Below are 14562 nucleotides of genomic sequence, written 5' to 3'. Positions count from 1 at the left end.
GAGAAACCCAAAGCTTTGCCATGTTTTTCTCAACGTCATCTGGCAGCCGCAACGACATCATTGGCAGGGGTTCTGATCGCTCAGAGCCAGGGGCGCAAGGGGGGTCAATCCCACCCTACGACTTTCAAACCGCGGGGGAACACGAGAAAGTTCTTGGCTCGCTAATTAGTCCAACCTACGATATGGCTTATGCCACTCCCGGTTCTCAAGCCCGGTGATACCCTTCGATCAACCATGTACAGTTGACTTTCGAAGGTCTCTGTAAGCAGAGATATCGTGTTCGACATTCTCCTCACAATGCTAGGGAACGCCACACGAAAACAGGCGGTTTTGTGGATGTGTGATATCTAAGCCCCCCGTTCGATAAATGCTGTTGGAACAAAGCAACCAGAAGGGATATGACCAACAAGCTTCCTTACCGAAACTGAATGGTGAGGCTACATCGAGGGGGAAGGCTATGGTCAGGCATCTAAACATCCGCAGGCACACTTGCTAGCGAATTCAACACCAACAACGATAGTCCTGGATTTTGGATCGGCGCTATCTGACTGTGCGTACCAGAGAGGTTGTCACCCCGGATGCGAAGGCCTCTCACAACAAGGCTCCATAATCCGGAAGTAAAGATACACTGCAACACAACATGGCTACAGACCGCACAAATTGTATGGCCAAACCAAACCAGCCGGATCCAGCAACTGTTCTCCGTCCACGGCAGTCCCACACAAACTCCTTGATGGAGCTCTCCCTGGTACCTAGCTTACACGGCTTGGTGGTTGCCCAACCTCGCGGCCCTTCTCTGAAGTTCCTGCGGACCCATCCTTCGCTTCCCGTTCTTGCCACGCCGTCAAACCCCAAGGGCCCATCCCTCTCCATTTTTATGGTACCCTGCAGTCCAAGTGGGATGGCAGCCAACGATGTCATTGCAAAGTTATCCACCTCCTCCGTTGGGTTCTCTGCCGACCTCTACCAGGCTACAGGTTCCTAGTGGTCTTCCTGCCCCTCTGCTCCCGTCTTACACATGTATAACAAGCCACCATCCCGTTCCTGCTACAGGTCTTCTGTCCTTCTTTCTTTTCCCCAGCCTTCTCGGTCAAGCATCTCCCAGCCAACCTCCTCAAGTGACTCCTTCGCTAAGGTTACTTAAGACTCTCGCTCATCCTCACGATATCTGAACATATCAGACCCTCGTTACACACCTTACACAGCAACAACCCTTAATCAACAACATGAAGGCCGCTCTGTCCCTCGTTGCCTTGGCCTCCTCGGTCCTTGGAGCCAACATCCCCAGAGGCTATGGTCATGGTGGTGATCACGTTAGCTATACTACTGAGGTGATTGTTACTTACACAACTGTATGTGGATGTCATGTTCTTTTATTCGTCTTCAGAATCCATGGTGCTAACAAACTTGGAAGATCTGCCCTGAAACTACCACGATCACCGAGGGTGGTGAGACTATCACCAAGACTTACACCACCACCAGCACCGTGGAGACCAAGGTTCCCACCGTCATCACCGTTACCGATGTTGCTCCCCCAGTAACCAAGACGGATGAAGCCAGTATGTTTCTCTACTCAACCGTCCCGGTTTGATATCACTTGCTTACCAAGACAATAGTCATTTACACCACCATCACTGAGCTATGTCCCGTCACTGAGACTAAGGTAGTCGGTGGCTCTACTGTTGAGGTTGTCTGGACGTCCACCTCCACCCTCTACACCAAGGTCCCGCACACCGAGACTGTCTACACCACCTCAGTCGCCACCGAGTACGAACACACTAGTGTCTACGAGACTGTCGTATGCCCCGAGACCACGGTCACCACCGTCTCCAAGGGCGAGACCGTTTATATCACGAAGACAAACACCATTACCACGGCCGTTACCGAAGTGCACACCTACACCACCGTCATCCCCCAGACCATCACCAAGGCCGTTGATGTCACCATCCCCGTCACCAAGAGCGAAGGTGTCGTCGAGACCAAGTACTCGACCGTCGTTGTCTCTGCCAACAACACCATCTACACCCCCGTCGCTCCTCCCCCTACCACCGTCATCCTCCCCACCACATCGACCGTCGGAGAAGCTCCTGTCAGCGAGACCAGCGGTTCTGCCCCTGTTGTGGGCGCCGCCAATGCCATCATGCAGAAGAGCCCTGTCGTGGCTCTGATTGCTGGTCTCTTGGGTGCTTTCGCTCTTCTCTAGGCGAAGTCAGTCTGAGAAGAGGGAAAAACTTAATGTTGATGATACAAACGACGCTCCTTATGATACCCTTCTATTCATAATGCATTCTGCATTTTCAACATTTATTTTCGGGGAAAAGGGGTAATAACGGGAGGATACCTCTTTGGATGGAGAAGTTGGGAAATGTTTACATGACGAACTCGCGGCCAAGTCACCACTTTCGAATCGGACCCTCCTGAAAGACGGGGGACCGAAGAAGAATTGCTGGCTAGGTTGGCCGTGAAAAGGATATAATGAAGATACCATACCATTCCATTGTACATATAGATTACAATCCCTCTCGGGGTTCATTTGGAGTTTATAATTCAAAACAAGGGATTCCAAACCACCTGCTCTCTTTCTATCATTCTGGTATCCATGGAATGATATTCAAACTATCATCGCTGACTCGACTCGACCTTGATGATCCCAACAACAAGAAGTTCGCATCTTTCGGCAAAAGTGAAACATTTGCAAATAACTAGAACGGTGATCATCCGGGAGACCGAGTACCTACCTTGCACATCACTTTCTTCACTTTCGTCCGTTTGATCGTTCGTCCAATTCTTTCTTGTTTCATCGTCGATCAAGGCTCCACTGATGAGCTAAACTTGACATATTAAAGAAAAGGTGAAATCAGGTACAGGAACGCAAGTCGCAAGGGGCCTTTTAGCACGGCCATTTGATCCCAAGCTACGTGCGTCCTGGCGGTCGGAGCTCGGGAGATGTTGATGTCCACAATCAAGCACTTCATGTGAATAACGAGGAAAAGTTGGTCCTCAAATAACACTCAATCCAATGCCATTGAGAAAAAGAGAAGAAGAAGAAATTTAGATATAAGCTGGATCAGACCGGCCATGTTGGAAAGGCTTGGCTCTCCAGTTCAAGATTGAAGGTCTTGGAAACACCAAACCGTAGGTAGGCTCTTCACTATTGTTCCCGTCTTCTATCTCAAACTCTGATATCCTTCAACGTGCAGTGCATGTAGGTAACCGACCGTTCCTTCCTCCTCATAGCCCGGTCTGTCAGGTTGAGTCTTGGGGAAATTCCCGTTTTAGGGGCTTCAGCAAGGGAAGAGCGATGGTCGCTCGCATGTTGGGGGCATTCTGGCTCCTTCCGTCTATCTGCTCACAACGTATGATGCCCTACACCATCTATCACACAGGAAAAAAACAATACCATCGAGCAAACCTTCAATGCGTGTTCGTGTCCTTCATTCTTCCACAAGTAATATTTGACAACAGTATGCCCCTGTAAACCATCTTCAACATTCAGTCAAAAACACTAACAAATCTCAACCATGAACTGGCCAACAACCTTCTCGGCCCTCTCGACACTCCTCATCGTACTCCTAACCTCTTGCCCTCCTCCTCCCACCGCCGCTGCCATTCCCACCTATTCCCACTCCCACCTCGACAGCGAAAAGACAAGCAATGCCCTACCTCTACAAGCAAGAGCTCTCGGCGGCATCCTCATCTGCAACGGCCCCAACGCCACACAACCATGCGCCTACAGCGTTTACGAAATGGAAACTTGTTACAACCTACCGGCGCCATTCTTTCGGAATGCGAGCACGTTTGCGCTGGATGAGGGGGGTTGGTATTGTTATCCTTACATGTAAGTGGAGTGACTTCTCTTTTATTGTGGTTGGTAACTGTCAACTTGAAGCCATATAATCGTATCCGTCTGAACTGATCACTGCAACTTCTTTCCCAATCCAAACTCCCATGGTACACAATATTTTACTGACCCTATCCCACCCATCCCTTGCCTCCCATCTACCCACCCATCCCTATTAGTTACCGGATACGTCCTTCATTGTAATACAGCATCACATATACGATCTGCAAAAGCATATGCTAACCTCAAGCCTCAACCCGATCGATCAACAGCATGTCTTGCGGAGAAATCTGCACCTCACCCGAAGGCTGTACTCTGGGCGGCGTGTCGTCGCAGTACGAGCACAAGTTCAACCTCAGCGCGGTGGGTTGGGATCATTATATCTCCTCGTTTGAGTGTCACTTGGGTGGTGCTCCGTCTGTACCGTAGTTGTGTTGTCCATCCCTTAGGGTGGGGACCGACCGGACTTGGTGTGATGAGGGTTTTCATCACTGGCACGATGATATTCGGAAGAGATTGATGATTGACGATTGTTGAAAAACAACTTTGGCGAGTTTGAGCAGTGGTGTATGTATGGTGGAAGATGTGTGTGGTATTCTCGCAAAAAGGAAGCAAGATACAGGGTACTACGCAACAGGTGGTTGTGTGATTTCGAGACGTACAGTTGTTTCCGCCATCCTCTCGACTCATCTGCCACAGATCCCTCAATGTTTTCTTCCCCTCTCTCTATCGTGAACACCGTTATATCCCTCTCAGTTAGAGAAGGCCAAGGTACTTGGCCGCATGGTCAATATGGTCGTCACTGAACGACGCCATGAAGTAGTACGAGTGGTCGTAGTCCTGTGCAGTTAGTCACTTCATGTCAGCCATTGATTGTCCACTGCAAAAAACACCACCACACAGAAATCACCACAGAAGTCAGCAACAGAAAAGAGAAAAAAAACTCACCTCCTGATACCTAACCGTCACCCCCTCCACTCCAGCCTCCTTAGCCGCCTTCTCAAAATTCTCCGGCAACAACTGCCCCTGCTTATAAAAATTATCCCCAGTACCAACATCAACCAACACCCTCGCATCCTTGTTCCCCCTCCACTTCTCCCCCCTGATCAGCTCCGTCGCATCATGCTTCTTCCACTCCTCCTCCTTTGCCTTGTCGTCTTCACCCAGATACCCTCCAAACGCCTTCTTCCCCCACGCGCACTCGCACGGGTTCGCAATCGGCGCAAACGCGCTCGCGCTCTTGTACAGGCCCGGGTTCTTCAGGTACAAGCTAAGCGCGCCGTGACCGCCCATGCTGTGGCCCGTGATGCTCACCCGCTCGGCATCCAGGTACTTGCCAAACTCCGAGTCCTGCCCGAATAGCACTTGGGGGAGTTCCTGCGTGATGTACGTGTCCATCTTGTACCCCTTGGAAAACGGCTCCCGCGTGGCATCCACATAAAACCCGGCTCCTTCGCCGAAATCCCAGCTGTCCTTCTCGCCGGGGAGGTTGAGGCCGCGGGGGGAGGTGTCCGGGTATACGACGGCCAGGCCGCGCTTGGAGGCGCCGTGCTGGAAAAACCCCTTTTCGGAACAGTTCTCGGGGCTGCAGGTTAGGCCGGAGAGGTAGATCAGGACGGGCACCTTTTTAGTTTGGGAAGACTTGAGGGCTTGGGGAGGCAGGTAAAGGTTCACGGCCATTTCGGTGCCGGTGGAGGAGGACGGGTGGGAGAGCTTGAAGAGCTTGCCGCCGAAGGAGGCGATGGTTGCTTTGACTGTGAGACCCATTTTGCCGGCGGTGGCTCTCGTTATCTTGATTTTGATTTTCGGTTTGGTTGTGGTGGTGGTAAATGCTGCTGTTGGCGTTGCTGATATCGTTGTTGTTGTTGTTGTTGTTGTTGTTGTTGTTGTTGAGTGGTACAAACAACGATGAAAGGTTGTGATGACGAAGGGATTCGTGGACGACTTGATGATGCTGCTGCTCAGTTGGCGGCGACCTTGACGTTTGAAGAGTGGAAAGAGCAAAGAAGATGACAAGAAGGCCCTCCTCGAACAGCTGTATGATAAACTTCCGGCTGTTATCATTATAAAACTAACATAGCCTATCAATATCCCCTCATCAATTGGAAGGGTGAAGCCAATTGATGGAAGCTGTCAAGGTGCCTACCCCACCTGAAGCTCACTGCCGATGCCGGTGTCACAAGTGCGGATATAGGCGGGGTAAACACCGTAAAGAGATGCAATGCCGTTCCGTCATCTGTGCATGTCCGAATTGGTTGCCAAGAGACAAGGGCCGCTTGAAGGGACGATTGTCTACCGTAGAAACTCGCGAAACTTAGAAAAGGCCTTCCCTCTTTGAGCGCCGGCATATGTACAGGAAGCTGGCAGGATCAAGCTGGTCACTATGCCTTCAAATGTGTGCAAGTTAGTATGGAGAGTGATATCCTTCAGTTTTCAGTAACTGGACAGGTAGTTTGCTTGTGTATGCATGCGTTTGGGGCAGCTTTATGGCAGATTTCTGCCATATGCCGGCGCTCAAAGAGGGAAGGCCTTTTCTAAGTTTCGCGAGTTTCTACGGTAGGTAGATGCCCCTGGGGACATGTCTCCGAATTGCCGACCCTAACCCGAGGAATATGAATGTTATACGACGAGTAGAAGAGTTAATTCAACTGTCATGATCGCGGGAGCATCCTCGACAAAGTTTCCGCCTCTTCCCGTTCCCTCTTTCCCCATGGACCTATGTAGTGATCGACATGTGTAGCAGTATTCTAACGCCTCCTTCAAGAATTGAAATGCCTGCTCTATATGCCATGCATACCTATGCTTGCCTCCAAAGGATTGGCTAGGAACATAGACTCCTGACGGCACGGGTTTGTTCCCGCTCGACGCCCAGACACGCAATTACTCATCTTGCGGTTCTAACTTCAATATCAAATAGGTATCACATACAATGACCTTTATCCCTCCCGGCTGATCCTCCTCATAGGGTCTTCACTTGACCCTGGCATTATCGTCAACCCTCCCATCCCTGTTTGCGCCTCAGCCATCTGCACTTCCTTCTTGATCCTATCGTATGCCAGCTTCTCAAACCGACTGAGGCCTCTCCACCAATGTTGGCCGGCCTCGTGCTGCGAGATCCTCTCCAGCAAGTCCGCCGTCTTCACCCTGACTTCTCTGTCCTTATGGAAAAGCCCGAGGGCGATGTAGAACAGGCCGGCATGTGCCTCGGGGGCGACACTGAGGAGCAAACAGATTTCGTCGTAGCTGCGGACGTACTTGGCGAACGTCAAGTAAATCTCGCGGCTCTGCATAGCCGTCAAGCGTTGCGTGCGCAGTCGATCGTGCATGTGATGGAGATCCAGGCCTTTGAGCGGACGGATTGTGTATAGCTGAGCGACGTCCTTGTAAGAGAAACAGTTAGCATGCTTTAGATGTCCAGTTACCATCAATCTCCCCCTCGCCTCGCCTCGCCTTGCAATGCAAATGAATGACTTGGACTCCGGAAGGAAATGTGATGACGCGCAAACAAGGAAACTTGGGCAAACTCAACCCTGAACTGAAATAGGAATGAAAGGGGCGAGAAAAGGTGAAGGCGAACCTGGATAAAGCTGTAGTAACTCCTGGTATTCCTCCAGCCTTCTATCCTCGTGACGTTGCCTGCTAGTTCCCTGCTCTTTTTCTCGTCGTCGGCCCACACATAGCCGTGCCCGGTTGAGTTGGTCGTATGTGGGTAGTTGTCGTGCTCGTCACTTCCTATGTAAAGAGCGCTGGCGCCGTATACGCTCTCCTCGAACGCAGCGGCAATCCGTGTGAGTTTAAGAACCCAATCCCGCCACTTGGCACGAATTACACGCTCTCCGGCTCTTGTGGCTATGCTCTTTAGTATGTCAGCCATGAAGGCCTGGTCGCCTGTCAAGTCCATTGCACTGTTTGAGTGACTCTGGTGTACAAGCGAAGCACAGGACGGATTTTGTTGCTGGAAGTAGACGAGGCCCTCCGTGATTGCAGGCTGTTCGATCCTACTACTGATCTTGATTCTCCCACTGGGCAGGTCACACAAGACATCCCACCATTCAGGATGGTGTTCGAATGTTGGGTTAGTCACACCAGCAATGAAGCCAGGAACTCGCAAAAGGTCGTCGACCTTGGTCAAATCCGTATAGGGAAAGGCGTGGCGGGTAAACCCTCTAAGAATACCGCCAGATGCAAGCGCACAGGCGGCGAGGACCGCTTCGGCAACCTCACCGGAAGGCATGTTGTGGCCTAGGAAGATGACTCGCTTTTGGGTAAGCAGACCGTTGACCAACACTATTATGGGATGCGTGTTGGGGCCGTTCGTGGTCAGGTGGGCATGCAGAGGAAAGGGATGTGGTGATTTCGCATGTGGTTCCGAAAAGTTTTGTATGAGTTTGATCAGGGAGAAATCCCCAACAGTCTCGGGCATGATTGCCGTTGGCACCTTGATCGGGATAGGGATGCCCTTATACATGACCCTGCTCTCAAACTCGTGTGTGTCGCGAGGTACTGCGTATGTAGAATGTCCCTCAAGGTGCGCTTTCGTCCCATGTCGGAAAATGCCAGGCCGTCTGGGCGGACTCCTACTCGCGTCAAAAGGCTGGTCCGCAAGGCCGTCTCGATCCTCTGAGATGCGCATTTGAATCATTTGTTCGAACTTTTCAACGAAAAGATCCTTGTTATTGCTCATTTGTAGCAAGTGCCTCTCCAAGAGGCTTAGCTTGGGCATGAGCGATAAATCCATCTCGTTGACTGCATCAAACAGCATGGAGAGTGTCTCCGGAACGGGAGACTTGAAGTATTCTTCCAAAGCCAATAATAAAAGGGGCTAAAGGAAAAGTTAGCGGTTGGCCGAGCGAGAGCTGCGTTTAGAGTAGAATTATACCTTGTATATGTGAAGAAACGGATGCCGAGTGCAGATGGCCATGGCCTTTACCACTGCACCTCTCTTGACCGTTTTGTCGTGTTTTGTGTTGACAAGGTTGAGAACGTATACTAACGGAGGTCCCTCGCCACCTTCAGGCTCGTCGTCGTCGTCGTCGGTGGACTCATCGTCATCCCAATCGTCGTCGTCCAGGTCGTCATCTTCATCATCCGACTCATGTATGATACCCTGTTCGCGATCCAGCCTGCGTTTCCTCCGTCGACGCCGCTCCTCCTTTGCCTGACGTTCTGCCTCGTCTTCCTCACGACTAGAATCCTTGTGCAGAAAGAATATGGTCCAATCCTGATTTCGTGCGTGGGCCTGGTCTGGAAGCATGAGCTCAGCCAACATGTGCTCATCCCCGGTAATAGCGACTGGATATTGATGCTCCATGACCGGACCACGGTCGATGTCAAAGGACGCAACCAAGATATACTCGACATGGTTTTCGCTACTCCCACGGGGGTACTGCGAGCGCAACTTGCGGCGAGGACGGCCAATGGCGTTGTTGTACTGACGAGTGACGCCGGCGGCAGAGAGCGAGCTGTGTTGCGAGGAGAAGCCTGTGCCAGTGGAAGCAGTCTTGCCTTTGGAGCTCAGATTGGAGGTCCGATCAGGCTCGGCTTGAGGCGGCTGCGGGGAGCGCGAGCGATGAGCTGGGCCATGATGGGACATTTGAGATACCGATCGCGATTGGGGCGGAAAGGAGGAGAGAGACGGTTTTCGGTCGTGGCCCGTTCCAGTCGCTCCGTTGACGTGTTGCGAACTATTATTTCGTGAAAACGAAGGCCGCGCCGGCTGAGGTGAAGCCATGCTTTACTTTTGCCGTCTGCTCTGCGGCAGATGGTAGCTAATGTGAAACGGGGTCTCAGACGTTGTGCGACCAGATATCCGATGGCTGTCCGTCGTTGGACACCCGTGGCCCGAGGTATAGAGAGGAAGTTGATCCCGCTGGTCGCTGTTTCGGGATGATGTGCCTTGGGTGACACCGGCCGAGTCAAGGTCGTGGTCCTAATCGTTCCAGCAACCACGCAATTAAGCCTATCGACCCTTCCAGTGTAATTCTCATGCAGGTATTGCACACACAGTCAAGTCTCGCGGGGTGTTCGATTTTGTCTCGCGATCGCGGCTCCTCGGATATGCTGTCGAGTCAATGTTGATTTTTAGGGGTTCCCAACGCGGGGAAGGATGCGCGCTTCGTGATTGTGGCAGCTGGCGGTAAGTATCCGAGGTGAAGCCAATCTCGAATAGGTGATGGCCACAGAATCCGTCGCGGTGTAATGGCAAAGACGAAGGGGCATAAAAGCCCAATGGTCTTGGCTCGAAGTTGAGTCTCTCCAAAGAATGAACTACTATGGAAGGTATGCAGTAATTAGATGAAGATGGAGGCCAGGAAGGTGCAGCCCAACGGTGGTGTGGACTCCCCTGCTTGGGAGATTCAGGGACCTGCATTCAAACAACCCCAGCTTCGACATTTTGGTGGAGTGCGGGCGGGAGCTGGACCGCACTTGTAGTTTATCGTGATTTGTGCCGTCCATTTTGTTCACATTGACTTATCAAATCTTGAAATATTCGTTTCTTTACAATGCCCTCAGTGTTTGACTATCCCCATATAACAACCACTGCATAACACTTTTCATCCCTTGACACCGAACGCTCGGTCCCGGACGAGAACTGTTAGAGACCACCCCTGTAGCCATTCCGAACGCCTTCTCCTGACAGGGAACCGCATCTCTGCAACCGCTGATGGTGGAGGAGGGGTTTAATGGCCTGGCCCCTGTTGCAGTTGCTGTTCACTGCTCCCATCCTCTGTTCACTTGCTGTTTTCTACCGCATAAAATAAAACTGTAGGCTTAAATACACGCAAGAGCCAATCAGCAATTGAGTTCAAGGCCCCGCCAAGGCTCAGCTGCTGAACTGGAACCTCGATGCGCTTGAACAACCGCGCTGTAGCACGGGACGCACCAGCCATTTTAAGATCCAAGTGCTTGCCGCTCAGCTTTCCCTTGAACTCGAACCGTTGTCTGGTCGCTTTTGTTTACTTTCAACTCCACTCTTCTACCATCCCGTCGTCGCCGGTAGTAAACCGAACAGTAATTGGAATCGCAAACCACCCCATTGCCTCACTTGGTAACCGACGTCAGAAGCTCTCCCAGTAATCGTACAGCTGGACGGAAGTAAACATTCATCTATCTGGCACACTCAGGGCCCTTTTGACAAGTTCAGCGATCGCCGACAAGAAATCCGGGGGATCGTACAGTACGGGGCGCATTCGTTCGGCCATCATCCGCCAGCCCAGCAAGACAATCCCGACTCCCGGCTGCTGTCAATTACGACCTACGTCACTTTATACAAGTGGGAACCAGGCAGAACCATGGTGCGTGATGCCCCGTCAATGAGTCCAATGCACGAGTATCGAAGTCCAATCGCTAACCCCGTCCCGTCTCGCGTGTCATGGTAACAGGCGACGCCAACAGCAGGGCCGTACAAACCATCCCCACTGGGATCGTACGCCTCCCCAATGGGATCGGGCTCCCTTGGTGCCCCAACTGCCACCAGGAATTCCCCATTCCAACGCAGACCTGTGTCCCCAGGGGCAGTGTCCCCGTCCCCACTCCGACCAGCACCGACATCTCCATTGGCGACACCGCCTGTCAAGCAACAGCAAGGAGGAGGGTCCAATGTAAGCGAGTTGACGTCCCGGTTCGCCAATAACATTGCCAACAACAGCGGCCCGCCGACCACGCCCTCCGGAGCTGGACTTGGAGGACTACTTGGAGCTGGGCCTAGCTCTACAGCTACACCGACCAGCAGCCAGACCCAGACCCAGTCCCAGGCCAGCTGGACACCTAGAGCTTCGGCATCGGCACCGGCCGTAGTCAACCCGCCTCCGCCTAACCCAATGTTTCTTAATGGCGACGCGCCGCCGCCGCGGCCTCCCCAGCACCGCATTTCCCCCTTGCCTTCGCCCTCGATACCACGAACGACTACCTCGGCCTCTACCATAAGCATGGGAACCGGAGGCAATGCCATGTCCCAGCTGCAGCCCTCGCAGGTGCGCACCCTGCGGGAGGGGTTCCAGATCCTCGACCGTGACAGCGACGGTGTGGTGGTCAGGGAGGATGTCATTGACATGCTGAACCAACTGGGTACGTAAGGTTCCTTGACTATCTCATATGTCTATCTACTCCCTACCTTGTGTTTGATGTCTCAACTAACACCGGCTCTCTTTTGGTATCTAGGTCTACCCAACAATGCCTCCGACGTCTCCCAATTCTTCCCTCCCAACGGGCCCCAGTCCATGACCATGGCTGTCTTCCTCAACTCCATCGCAACTGCCCTCTCCAGCCTCTCCCCCAGCGGCGAACTTCTCTCGGCCTTCTCGGCCTTCGATGACGACGACAGCGGCCAGATTGACGTGGCCGAGCTGCGAGACGCCCTGCTTAACACAGCGCCCGAACCAGGCGAGAAGCCGCTTACGTCGCTTGAAGTTGACAAGGTCATGGCCGGCTTCACGGGCCGCAGGGCGTTTGCTCAGAACAGCCAAAGGACGACTGGGCTGGGAGGGGTAGGAGGATCAGGAGCGAAGCGTGGGGAGGTGTTCAGATACCAAGAGTTTGTCAAGTTGATTCAGGGGACAGGGAATGGTGGTGAGCAAGGGTCCGAAGATTCAGGACGTGGTTGAAATTTCGGTCAGGAGAGAGAGCATGGTGTCAAGATCACCGTGATATAATGGGAATGATGGATGGAAGCTTAGGGGAGCGGGATATCAAAAGGGAAACCGAACCGAACCGAACCAGGAAGCTGTAATTACGCCTGGTGATGGGTGATGGGTGATTATGATGACGATGACGACGATGGGCTGATTGTTACGGGCTTTGTAATACTGGGTTTGATAGTAAGTTTAGAATTAGGACAGGCAGGCAGGTTGCATCGGCGTTGTCGAGTCGGGTATGTAATGGACATCACTTGGAACTTGGATGTTAAAATGGGGAAAGAAAGGGCTTGCGTTGCAACCGTACATACATACGCCCGTGGTTGACCTCGGCTGCAGAACTTGATCTTGATGCCGCTCTGTCTTCGGGATGGTCTGCCGATGTGCTGGGTGTTAGTGTGTGAGCAACGTGGGAGAGTCCAAAGACAAAGGTTGTGCTTGGCACAGAAGAAGTTGGTAGGTTTCTTGGTTGGGTCATTTTAAAAAGAATGTGAATGACGGGAAAGTTAATCAATTGAGGCAATGGGACATTGTACGAGACCAACTTGATGAGGCGTGAGCAAGCTCTTAAGCAAGCAAGCAAGCATTCGCTTATCAGCCTTGTAACCCTACACTACATTAGTAGCTTGTCATTTTTTGTAGTGTAGGACAACGAAACGGCCCATAGAAGCTTCGAGAAGAACTTCTTTTCGTCTGACCTGTGAAACCTGTTTAACACATAGGGTCTCACTCTTGGAATTTGGAATTCTTTAAACGAAGGATGATAGTGACTAGACTCCTAGACTACAGGTAGCTGACAGGGCGAGCTAGACTAGGGGGCAACTGCCCCAAGCTGTCTGTAGTAGTGTGGTATGTAGCCACTCCATGTGGTCGGGTAAGTTAGGTAGCTCAGCCCTTCTCAGCCCTTTTCATTGTCGACCATTCAGCTTTGTTAGAGATTATACTTACTTATTGTGGACAATGTGGTGTGGACAAGGTTTGCACAACGGGTGAGCGAGCGGGCAAAGCCACTGCATGATATGACAACGGATGCACCCGTGGTGGGTGGGCTGTGTTATCCGTTCCCGTTTTTACCACCGGTCAATGATTTGAAGTTGAATGTCCGCAACTCGAGCTCCAATGCCTTCTTCCCTTGCTGCTTGCAGGTTGTAATTCCCATCAAATCCTCTGGATTTTGATTTGACCACATCTCGTTATGATAAGACCAGACTGCGGGAATGGTGGCTGGACCATATATCTCCAGAGTCACGTTGTCTGTCATCCTGCTTGGCACGGTGGGATGGGTGGTTGAAGGTTTTTGAGAAATAAATAAAAATTAGGGGGCCGGCCGGAGAGACAATGTTGACATAGGTCCCCCGAGTGGAAAGCCCCCAATCAAGACAAAGAGGCCGGCTCGATGCAGCAAACCAACGGCGTCAAAGCTATTGAATGGTTGGGCAACAACGATGCCGCTGTCAGGACTCAAGTCATCCGTCACGGCCCTCTTTTTATGTAGTACTGGTTCAGTCTCCAACCGGGCCGTGATGCGGGGCGCGGGAGATGATGGATATGCCATAGATTTCTGGCATGGCATGGCTGTTCTCGTGGTTGATGTGCTGACATGGTGAACCGATTTGTTCGGTGTCTGAAGACTCAGCTGTCAGGTATCGAGCTTTGATACCTACAGTTGATCGTTGATGGCGGGTGTTCACGTCCTTCCTGGTCAAGTGTCAAAGAGCATCTTTTGAAGAAACTCGTGTTGAATGTGATCCCCGGATGAAGGAAGCCAAGTGGACGTTGGAGGCCCAACAACACTCCAATCTCGTCCCCAACTTTTCCCAGCAAAGGTTGGTATTGCTTGGGTCGCATGTACCTATGACTAGGTACCGACCATTGCTACCTTGATAAAATAAATATTTGTTTCTTTCGTTTTCGCCCTGGAGTCCGAATGTCTCGTAACGAATGACTGTCGCTTTTCTCTCTTTGGTCGAACTGAAGTGCTTGGTCCATATGAGGGTGAAAGGTGTAAGCGGAACCCCCAGCCAACTGATATTCCTGCGAATCGCAATGATTTGTCTGCGGAAGCCGAGCAAATCGTCCTAAACCCTT

General features: G+C 51.9%; 5 protein-coding genes across 5 annotated transcripts; 3 read left to right on the top strand and 2 right to left on the bottom strand.

The window, feature by feature from the left end:
• Window positions 1-1094: 1094 nt before the first annotated feature.
• Window positions 1095-2617, top strand: SMAC4_02249 (uncharacterized protein). The gene is made up of 3 exons (XM_003350488.2): window positions 1095-1352; window positions 1415-1559; window positions 1617-2617. The coding sequence occupies exons 1-3, from the start codon at window positions 1227-1229 to the stop codon at window positions 2201-2203; spliced, it is 858 nt and encodes a 285-aa protein (XP_003350536.1). The 5' UTR covers window positions 1095-1226; the 3' UTR covers window positions 2204-2617.
• Window positions 2618-3521: 904 nt separating this feature from the next.
• SMAC4_02250 (uncharacterized protein) lies at window positions 3522-4270 on the top strand (the record flags this gene model as incomplete). The annotated part of the gene is made up of 2 exons (XM_003350489.2): window positions 3522-3838; window positions 4092-4270. The coding sequence occupies 2 exons, from the start codon at window positions 3522-3524 to the stop codon at window positions 4234-4236; spliced, it is 462 nt and encodes a 153-aa protein (XP_003350537.2). The 3' UTR covers window positions 4237-4270.
• Window positions 4271-4412: 142 nt separating this feature from the next.
• SMAC4_02251 (uncharacterized protein) lies at window positions 4413-5905 on the bottom strand (the record flags this gene model as incomplete). The annotated part of the gene is made up of 2 exons (XM_024655698.2): window positions 4413-4681; window positions 4790-5905. The coding sequence occupies 2 exons, from the start codon at window positions 5903-5905 to the stop codon at window positions 4598-4600; spliced, it is 1200 nt and encodes a 399-aa protein (XP_024511545.2). The 3' UTR covers window positions 4413-4597.
• Window positions 5906-6739: 834 nt separating this feature from the next.
• Window positions 6740-10260, bottom strand: SMAC4_02252 (uncharacterized protein). Its single transcript, XM_003350491.3, has 3 exons — window positions 8721-10260; window positions 7419-8663; window positions 6740-7221 (listed from the first exon to the last, which is right to left on the bottom strand). Exons 1-3 carry the CDS (start codon window positions 9570-9572, stop codon window positions 6778-6780), a joined length of 2541 nt encoding a protein of 846 aa, XP_003350539.2. The 5' UTR covers window positions 9573-10260; the 3' UTR covers window positions 6740-6777.
• Window positions 10261-10720: 460 nt separating this feature from the next.
• SMAC4_02253 (uncharacterized protein) lies at window positions 10721-13233 on the top strand. Its single transcript, XM_003350492.3, has 3 exons — window positions 10721-11136; window positions 11224-11908; window positions 12002-13233. Exons 1-3 carry the CDS (start codon window positions 11134-11136, stop codon window positions 12442-12444), a joined length of 1131 nt encoding a protein of 376 aa, XP_003350540.3. The 5' UTR covers window positions 10721-11133; the 3' UTR covers window positions 12445-13233.
• Window positions 13234-14562: the final 1329 nt, after the last annotated feature.

This window comes from Sordaria macrospora, chromosome 4 (assembly GCF_033870435.1).
Source record: "Sordaria macrospora chromosome 4, complete sequence".
NCBI classification, from domain to species: domain Eukaryota; kingdom Fungi; phylum Ascomycota; class Sordariomycetes; order Sordariales; family Sordariaceae; genus Sordaria; species Sordaria macrospora.
This window is presented reverse-complemented; position numbering and strand designations above follow the sequence as displayed.

Excerpts from the sequence above, each read along its gene's own strand:
- SMAC4_02249 (XM_003350488.2), top strand. The coding sequence starts at position 1,227 with ATGAAGGCCGCTCTGTCCCTCGTTGCCTTGGCCTCCTCGGTCCTTGGA. Across the intron at positions 1,353-1,414 it reads TGATTGTTACTTACACAACT|ATCTGCCCTGAAACTACCAC; the intron begins GTATGTGGATGT and ends CAAACTTGGAAG. Across the intron at positions 1,560-1,616 it reads AACCAAGACGGATGAAGCCA|TCATTTACACCACCATCACT; the intron begins GTATGTTTCTCT and ends CCAAGACAATAG.
- SMAC4_02252 (XM_003350491.3), bottom strand. The coding sequence starts at position 9,572 with ATGGCTTCACCTCAGCCGGCGCGGCCTTCGTTTTCACGAAATAATAGT. Across the intron at positions 8,664-8,720 it reads CGTTTCTTCACATATACAAG|CCCCTTTTATTATTGGCTTT; the intron begins GTATAATTCTAC and ends CTTTTCCTTTAG. Across the intron at positions 7,222-7,418 it reads GTTACTACAGCTTTATCCAG|GACGTCGCTCAGCTATACAC; the intron begins GTTCGCCTTCAC and ends TTCTCTTACAAG.
- SMAC4_02253 (XM_003350492.3), top strand. Across the intron at positions 11,909-12,001 it reads TGACATGCTGAACCAACTGG|GTCTACCCAACAATGCCTCC; the intron begins GTACGTAAGGTT and ends TTTGGTATCTAG.